Source organism: Mastomys coucha, unplaced genomic scaffold (assembly GCF_008632895.1).
Source record: "Mastomys coucha isolate ucsf_1 unplaced genomic scaffold, UCSF_Mcou_1 pScaffold22, whole genome shotgun sequence".
In the NCBI taxonomy this organism is placed as follows: Eukaryota; Metazoa; Chordata; class Mammalia; order Rodentia; family Muridae; genus Mastomys; species Mastomys coucha.
The window spans coordinates 58,023,095-58,032,786 of record NW_022196905.1 but is presented as its reverse complement, the minus strand read 5'-3'; the positions used below and the strand labels follow the sequence as shown (position 1 = coordinate 58,032,786).

General features: G+C 42.6%; 1 protein-coding gene across 1 annotated transcript; it reads left to right on the top strand.

The window, feature by feature from the left end:
• Positions 1 to 2,216: 2,216 nt before the first annotated feature.
• Tlr1 (toll like receptor 1) lies at positions 2,217 to 9,690 on the top strand (the record flags this gene model as incomplete). Its single annotated transcript, XM_031391075.1, has 3 exons — positions 2,217 to 2,266; positions 2,527 to 2,856; positions 8,149 to 9,690. A coding segment is annotated over exon 3 (1,476 nt), but the record flags the coding sequence as incomplete, so codon positions are not given.
• Between the last annotated feature and the right edge of the window lie 2 nt (positions 9,691 to 9,692).

Genomic DNA, 9,692 nt, shown 5'->3' with positions numbered 1-9,692 from the left:
GTCCTGTGACCTCCACATATGCACCTTCTCCTCCAACAAGTCATACACACATGAATGCATAATAATAATAATCATAATAATAAATAATAATAATAACATTGATGTTAATAATAATAGCAATAATAACAAAATTTAAAAGATAGGTAGGTCCCAGGATACAACCTAATGGCAGAACACCTCTACTTTTTGTCTTTTTTTTTTTTTTCCAGAGCTGAGGACCGAACCCAGGGCCTTGCGCTTGCTAGGCAAGCTTTCTACCACTGAGCAAAATCCCTAACCCCTCTACTTTTTAAAAATTTTATTCTTTCACATGTGTGTCACTCTGGGTGTGGGCTTTAAGACACTCATTCTAGCTGCCTGGAATCCAGTCTGAACTGGTGGGTAGGAATACCTACCTTAAATCCAATCATTTGAGATCAGAAGCCCCACCCTAAATTTGGGCCACGTCTTCTCATGGCAGCCTATTTAAGGGATGAGGAAGAGGGGAGATTTTGCACTTTGCCTGTCTGTCCTCGTTCTAGCTAGAGTGTCTGTTCCTTCGCTGTTACTAGAGCCTACTTCGTTAAGATCCCGAGGTACACTCAAGACCAGCCAAGATATCCATCCTCGTGGACCAAAAAACTACTGGACACTTGTAGACAGCCATTGTTGAACTATCAGGACCACAGCCTGTAAGCCACTCTAGTAAACCCCCTGTATGTAAACACAGCCATTTAGCCAGTTCTGTTCCTCTAGAGAACCCTGACTGCTACAGGAGCCAAGGGTCAAATTCTCAGATATCCCCCATCTCCAGTTATGAGTTTAAAGGAAGAAGTAGTGTGTATGTGTGTGTTGGCGGGGGAGGGAGGGTGAGCTGGTGCTTCATTTTATTTTTTCAGTTTCAATACTATATCTAACCACACATTTTCCTAATTAAACAAATTCTGAGTCGGGGATCAGGGAGAGTCAGGAGCCATGACGGCTGCTCTTGGCTGTCGACTACTGGAATTAAATATTCCCCACTAAATAAATTCTGAGTTGGGAAACAGAGAAAGGTCAAAGTGAAATCCCAGCGTTTAGGGGACGTGAACCTTGTTGTCTGTCAGTAGAAAAACTGATTACTGTGCAAGTGCATGGAGGGGGGAGGAGGAGGGGGGTTGGACCTGGGCAGAGGACAGGCTTGGAGGCAGTTGTCATTCTATAGCTTCAATAGACCTTTTGTTGGGGTTGTTTTACAAGAGCGTTGCCCCCCCCCACCCCCCAGAATAGATCCCTTAAGATGGTTGGCCAAAACCAAGCTAGAGGAAGCATCTTGGATGTTTGCATTTCCTCTGAGAAAACAGAGCCCTGGTGGCATGTTTAAAACAAAACAAAACAACAATAACAACAACAACAACAACAACAAAACAGTTTTAAAGGGTGATGTTTTGAAGAAAATTGGAACATATCTGTGGAAAAGTTTTGCTCCAAATCGCACTTGAGAATTAGTGGCCCCAAAAACATGACTAGTATTTGTTCTACAAGTCTCACAAAAATCATCTTTCCTCTTAAAGAGGAAAAAAAATCTCTTGCAAAACTTTGATCTTGCCCCTCTGACTTCTACTGCTCAGTCACTAGAAAATGAGCTGATCAAAAGGCCAGAGGAAAAGAAAAATAGATGAGACTCACAAGAACCACATATCCAGAATGCACAGCCACCGTGGTAAGCAGGTTGGATTCAGCCAATAACATTCACCCCATTAGTGGGGACAACAATGAGCCTCCTGTAGTAAAATGTAGAACCACAAAGACACGACTCTGTGTATATGTCTACCAATTAGGGTTTTTTGTTTTGTTTTGTTTTGTTTGAGACAAGGTTTCTCTGTGTAGCCCTGGCTGTCCTGGAACTCAACTTTGTAGACCAGGCTGGCCTCAAACTCAGAAATCCTCCTGCCTCTGCCTCCCAAGTGCTGGGATTAAAAGGCGTGCACACTACTGCCTGGTTTACCAATTAGTTTTAAGCTATGGCGTACTTCCAGTAATTAGCAGTAGGTGGCAGTAAAGAGCCCTTTCTTTCAATGCAGAAAGCAGTTAGCAATTAAATTTTGGAGGAAGTAGGGTACTTGAATATCTTACTGCTCTGCTGGACGGGCAGGTTGTCTTGGTAAGTAAAACAAATTACTCTATTTTTTTAAAAAACAAGGACAGTGCTAGTTGCTGTATAGGAATTGAAACATCTCTATGACCAAGTTGTGGATGTTTCTCTAAGTAGCATATTTACTTACTGTGACTGTGTGATTTGAAACTAGTATTTGTCCAACCTAAAAAAGCTTCCCTTCATGTGATTTATTTTCAAGACCTTGTATGTTCCTCTGTCTCTCTCTGTCTCTGTCTGTCTGTCTGTCTGTCTGTCTGTCTCTTTCTCTCTCTCTCTCTCTCTCTCTCTCTCTGTGTGTGTGTAGGCGATAAGTATTTGGTTACAGGTGTATTTGTTTTTTTAGACACAGCTGTTTTGATTTTAGATGACCTTCCTAACCGCTCCTTCTCCCCTCTCCATGTTCTTCTCAGTGAAATGTTCAGGAAGATGGGACATGCTGTGACCCACATACACGTAGGTGTGTCTACCAAGAGCCCATGTGTTGGAGAACTTCTCTGAGGCATGAAGAGAGCAGAAGCTCAGTCTGACTATGGAATTTGGAGGTGGTCCTTCGGAAGGAAGGATTGGATTCCATCGTATCATCAGAGTAGAAGCCCGTGAATAAATACTGCTAGCTTAATCGAAGCAGGGTGAGACCAGAATGCATACACATGTCCCCATCTCTCACCATGTGCTGTGCTGGGATAGCATATCAAGGTCATTGCAGAATGTGACTGACCCCTTAACTGTGGAGCAGAACTGTAAGTAAAATGAAATTCTTCTCTTTATCAAGCAGTCTGTCCCGGGCATTTCATTATGCCAGTGAAAGGAGACTGTACAGTATAGTTCATTTCTCCTGGAGAAGCACCATGATGCACAGCTCCTTGGTTTTAATGGGGAGGCTTATTTTCATTTTTCTTCTGGGTTATTCTTACTAGATATTCTTGTCTCTTTGCTCAGACTATTGACACTGTCCTAAGGAGCCAGAAGTCAAGGTGGAATTGTAGGTTTTGAAAATGCTCACCAAGCTACATCCAAGTTGATCAGTGCAGAAGTTTCCCCAGCCGCACAGGAAGCCAAGCAGGAGTGCTCTTGCCCTCTGTGGGGGCCCTTCAGGGTGGTTAATAGTTACTCTGGCACAGAGAAAGCGTTTCATGCATGTTTGCAGAACTGAACTTAATGAGTGAAGTTTATTGTGTAGGTGTTGCCGTTTAAAACCAGCCAAACCCTGATTTGATGTCCCCAGAGTTTCTGAGCAGAGGTAACACAAACATGTTACTTCCTTATGTTGTTTGGTAGCAGCTAAGCTTGTCCTGGATCATAAAAGGGGACGTGAATATATCTAAAGATTTTTCATGCTTTTAAATTTTCCTTTCAGTTTTTCCTTTTGTTTGATGAACGAATCATCCTATTTGTTCATGTTAAAGTGGCTTGGGGTTCCGAAATAGATGAGGGTCAGTGACTGTCCTTAAGACTTTGATCAGCAATACTTTGGCAGGACTTTGTGCTACATGCCTGTCATCTCAGCAGTCTACGGGCTGAGGCAGGAGGCTCGTGGCAAGTTTGAAGCCACCCTGGTCTATGTGGTTACAATTTAAATTTCAGGATAGCCAGGGTTATATATTGACAGGGTGTCTAAAAAAACAAAAACAAAAACAAAAACAAAACAAAAAGAAACAACAACAAAAACAGAAGAAATAATAACAAGTTTCTTTTTTTTTCTTGGATTAGAAAATTTAGACATTGATTTTTAGTGGCTTTAGTGAGTTTGTTATTTACAACTTAGAGATGCTACAAATATCTAAAATTCATTTCTTTGTGTATGTAATACTTTGATTTCTTTAAAACTAGTTCTTTAATTTTGAGTGTGTGTGTTTGCATGTGCACATGTGGAAGTCAGAGGGTAGTTTATGGAAGTTGGTTCTCTTCTGCTGTGTGCTTCCCAGGTTGTCGGGGCTGGCAGCAACCGCCTTTACTGGCTAAGCCATCTCACCAGCCCTAATATTTTGATTTCTTTTTCAAAGTTATTTTTAATTAATTATTATTTATTTAATGTATGTGAGTACACGGCAGCTGTCTTCAGACACACCAGAAGAGGGCATTGGATCCCATTACAGGTGGTTGTGAGCCACCATGTGGTTGCTGGGAATTGAACTCAGGACCTCTGGGAGAACAGTCAGTGCTCTTAACCGTGGAGCCATCTCTCTAGCCCTTGATTTCTTAATTATACAAATGAAAAAAGTGAACCTCCAATTAATGACTTGAAATGAAAGGGCTCTGGAGTCAAGTGATTGAGGTAAGTGCAGAGCTGAAGCACACGGTTCACATGCTTGGGTCAGTCTGTTTCGTTGCACACTGGGCCGTAGGTAGATTGTTACCCTTTGAGGTTGCTACCATGAAGGGAACAAAGACCCTTTGCCTTGCTCATGGAGACCTCTCCACATTTTATGCCCAACAGTGCTGACTACTGCCTCATTGAAGTCTGGGCTTGACTTTGGAGAAAGTCTCTGGTTTAGATGCACACGAAGAAATAACTAGGGAAGTCCAAGTCTTAAGCCCAATTATGTTTACTTTGATCTGATTATAACATGCAGTTCTGTCCTGGGATACTGAGCCCTGGCCAGTACCCAGGAATTACCCAGGAGGTAACTGGGTATTATTTTGATTTTCATTGTCCTCTTAAGATTGAGTGAGCTGCCTTAACAAGAACAATAGTGACCTTTAGATGACAGGATCCTGATGCTAGGACTGTAGCTCATGGTAGAGAACTTGCCTGGCATGTGTTGGGTCTTGAGTTTGATCCCTAAGACTACACACACACACACACACACACACACACACACACACTCCAAAGCAAGATAAATTTATCCCAGTAGTGCTAAAAGCTGGAAGTCCATGTTGAGGGTGCCCTATGCTTGGGACCTGACAAAAGAGCTCTTATTGTGGGTGGCCAACATCTCATGTCTTCTTGAAAGAAACAGGTAGAGAGCCCTATGAAGTCCTTTGTGTAGGGACCTTCAACCCATTCTTGAGCCTCTGTCTCCATGTCTTCTACCTTCCCAGGAGCCTGTGTCCTAACACCACCCTCTTGAAGATTCAAGTTCAAAACTTTCAGGAGGGCCCATTCAGTGCCATAACACCCATTTCAATATGGCTCCTTGTGTGAGTCACTCTTTGGGGTGCTGGGTTAGGGTAAGTGGGATGCTCTAGCCTTTCCAAGGGCAATTGGTGCCATGCAAAGGCTGGCCTTGCTTTTCCCATGAATCCTGAAGCTCTCTCATCTCTCTTGCTCAGAGTGCTTGTGAATGCAGCTGGTGAAGAGCTCAGGCAAGCAAGGGCAAGCATGGACACCCCTATAGAAACGTGAGTCCAGGGAGGGTTCTGGAAAGCAGAGAGGTCTGCACCTGTAGCCTGGAACTTCTATAGCACAGGTTTATTTCTGAGAATTGAATTCTTTAGATCTGTCTGTGCCATCTGATGTATGGTGGGGGACATGTGGGCAGGAATCTGGCTCTTTGTGGGTCCTGGTGTCTTGTTTTTCAGGTGACGTTCTAGGGAGTTTTAAAAATTCACAGAGACAGCAGCATAGCTGTGCAGCCTACATTTAAAGCACCTTTAGGGTTCAACTCAACACAGCTGCCTTTGTTCTCATATGCCACTAGACAGGTGACACCAGGACAGCATCTGAAGTCGTATGGGTCGATAACCAGAGCAATGGGAACAACCCCGAACAATGTCTCTCACACTTGAGCAGGGGACATATCCATTTGATGAATGAATGAGAAAAAATTTTCTGAAGCTTTTCCATCTTTAAATACCTCTAATATTGGCTGGATAAATGGATGAATGGATGCATGCATGCATGCATGCATTATTATAACTCAGTATCTTTGCAACTCTTAGGATCTGTTGTAGTTTGAATGACAAGTGCCCTCATAGGCTCGTGTATTTGACCAGTTGGTCCCAGTTGGTGGCGCTGTTTGAAAGGCTAGTCTTTAGGAAGTGGAGCCTTGTGGAAGAAGTATGTGCCATTGTGTGGATGGGTTGTAAGGATTTATAGCCTTGTCTCAATTTTCCTTTCTCTCCCTCCCTCCTTCTCCTTCCCTCTCTCCCTCCTTCCATCCCTCCCCCTCCTGTCTGCCCCCTCCTCCTCCCTCCTTCTCCCTACCCCCACTTTCTGTGTATGGATGAAAATGTGACTACCCAGCTTCCTGTTCCTGTAACCATGCCTTCTACACCATAATGATGGACTTTGTCCCCCTTGGAACCAAAAACTAAATAAACCCATTCTTCCTCAAGTTGCTTTTCTCACAGCAGAGAAAAGTGACCAATACGGAACTTAACCCTAATTCCTTGCCATGACCTACAAGGCCTTGAGTGATCTTGACCCTAAGTCTCTTGTGTTTGCTTTACCCCAGGCTATCCCTGATTTCCCTGTTCCTCAGACCAGCTCACCTCAGTTGCATCTCAAGACTTTGTGTTTGCCTTTTCTTTTTTGCAAGACGGGCTTTTTCTTTGGCTCTTTGGATTCATTTCTGGGTCTACGTCAGGGTCATCTCAAAAAGGCTTCCTCTAGGGAATAACTCAGCCTCGCCTCAGTGACTATTGTTACCCCATTTCTCTAGATTACACTTGACCACTCCATGGAATTAAAATTAGTTACTTATTAACAGGTCTTTGTCTTGAGAGTCAGACTTTATCTTCTTCTGTCTAGGCCCTGTGTTCTGTGTCTAGACCCTAAAACATGGCTAGTGGATGAGTAATGGATATTGGTTAGATAAATAATGGATGAATGAATGAATGAATGAATGAATGAATGACTAACTGTTTACTGTGATCTTTATCAGCTTTTGAGTAAGACCAAAAATCAGTCCTCAAAACCTGTGTAGGTGACAAAGAGTGATAGCAGGGAGGTCATGACACAGTGATCCAGGGGTCTCTTAAGAAAATTGTGGGACACCTGAACTTCTCATATCAAAGCATTAAAAGGTATGAAGTGAGTCTCAGCCTGGCTTCTAAGTGAGTCTGAAAGGGTCAGAGCCAGGGGAATGCCCCAGTTAAGGTTACTATTGGTATAATAAAAACCAAGACAAGGAAACTTGGGGAGCAAATGATGTTTTGGCTTACACTTCTATACCATAGTCCATCATTGAAGGAAGTTAGGCCAGGAACTCAAACTGGGAGGAACCTGGAGGCAGGAGCTGATGCAGAGGCCATGGTGGGATGTTTTCTGGATTACTCTGCTTGCTTTCCTATAGAACCCAGGACCACCAGCTCAGGAATGACACCACCTGCAATGAACTGGGCCCTCTCCCAGCAATCACTAATTAACAAATCTCCTACAGCTGGCCCTTAGGGAGACATTTTCTCAGTTGAGCTTTCCTCCTTTCAGATAACTCTAGCTCGTATCAAGTTAACGTTAAATTATCCAGGATGAGGAGTTTCTGTGGACCATCTGTGTTCCAACCCTACAGCTCCTGCCATCAAGTCATCATGAATTTAGTGACTTAAAACAATGGCAATTTATCCTGGAGGCCGAAAGTACAAAGCCAGGCATCGGCAGGGCTGTGGTGTCTCTGGAGCCTCCTCTAGTTCCTGCCATTTAAAAAGTTGTTTGAGGCTAGCAAGATGGCTGAGTGAGGAAAGGCGCATGCTGCCAAACGTGAGAAGCTGGGTTCAATCCCTGAGTCTCACACAGTGGAAGGAGGGATCTGACTCCTCCCACAAGTTGTCCTCCACACATGCACTGTGACACACATGCACACACACATACACACACACACACTTATATATGTCTACATATCTATATCTAATCATCTATCTACATCTATACCTAATCCATATCCATTTATCTATTTATCCTCTATCTATCTCTTTGATTAGATTTTATAGTATCTATTGTTTATCTATCCACCATCCATCTAATTTATCAATATTCCTGGTTTTGGATTGTATAACTGTAAAGAATGTAACCTTCATTTCACAAATCTCTAAAAAGAAAAATGTTTAATGCCTAGTTTATTATAATCATGTAATGTGAATTTTTTTCCTAGGACCTATACCCATGTGGAGATGCTCTGAAGAATAGCAGCGACCTCAGGAATGTCTATTGCCATACAATGACTAAAACAAATTCCCTCATCTTCTATTGTATCATGGTCTTACGACTGACACTTATCAAAACCCAATTATCTGACAAAAGTGAGCTTATCATTAAGAGACCAAATGCAAACCTTACCAGAGTACCCAAGGACCTACCCTGGCAAACAACTACTTTAGATATATCAGAAAATGGTATATCTGAGCTTCAGGCCTCTGACATCCTCTCCTTGACCAAGCTAAGGGTCTTGATAATGTCCTACAACAGACTCCAGCATCTGAATATCAGTGTTTTCAAATTCAACTCTGAGCTGGAATATTTGGATTTGTCCCACAATGAGCTAAGGGTGATCTCTTGCCACCCAATAGTCAACCTCAAACATTTGGACCTCTCCTTTAATGCATTTGATGCCCTGCCCATATGCAAGGAGTTTGGCAACATGTCCCAACTACAATTTCTGGGACTGAGCGGTTCTCGGGTACAAAATTCAAGTGTGCAGCTGATCGCTCATTTGAACATCAGAAAGGTTTTGCTGGTGTTAGGAGACGCTTATGGGGAAAAAGAAGACCCTGGGTGTCTTCAGCACATTAGCACGGAGACTCTGCATATTGTTTTCCCTTCGAAAAGAGAATTTGGTTTTCTTCTGGATGTGTCCATCAGCACTACGATCAGTTTGGAACTGTCTAACATCAAGTGTGTGCTTGAAGACAAGGACTGCTATTATTTCTTACATGCTTTGTCAAAGCTTAAAACGAATCTAAAGCTCTCAAATCTTACCCTGAACAACGTGGAAACAACGTGGAATTCCTTCATTAATATCCTCCAGTTCGTTTGGCATACCCCAGTCAAGTATTTCTCAATTTCGAATGTGAAGCTACAAGGTCAACTTGACTTCACATGGTTCAATTATTTTGGCACTTCTCTGATGGCTGTGTCAATACATCAAGTTGTCACTGATGTGTTCAGCTTCCCACAAAGTTACATATACAGTATTTTTTCCAATATGAACATCCAAAATTTTACAGTGTCTGGAACACACATGGTCCACATGCTTTGCCCATCCCAAGTTAGCCCGTTTCTGTATTTGGACTTCACAGATAACCTTTTAACAGACACTGTTTTTAAAGATTGTAGAAACTTAGTTAGATTGAAAACACTTAGCTTACAAAAGAATCAATTAAAAAACCTAGAAAATGTAATTCTTATGTCTTCGGAGATGACATCCCTACAAAAACTAGACATTAGCCGGAATTCTCTAAGATACAGTGATGGGGGAAGCTCATGCTCCTGGACCCAGAGTTTGTTAGTTTTAAATTTGTCTTCAAATATGCTTACGGGCTCTGTCTTCAGATGCTTACCTCCCAAGGTCGAGGTCCTTGACCTTCACAACAACAGAATAATGAGCATCCCTAAAGATGTCACCCGCTTACAAGCTTTACAGGAACTCAATGTAGCATCCAATTCTTTGACTGACCTTCCTGGATGCGGGGCCTTCAG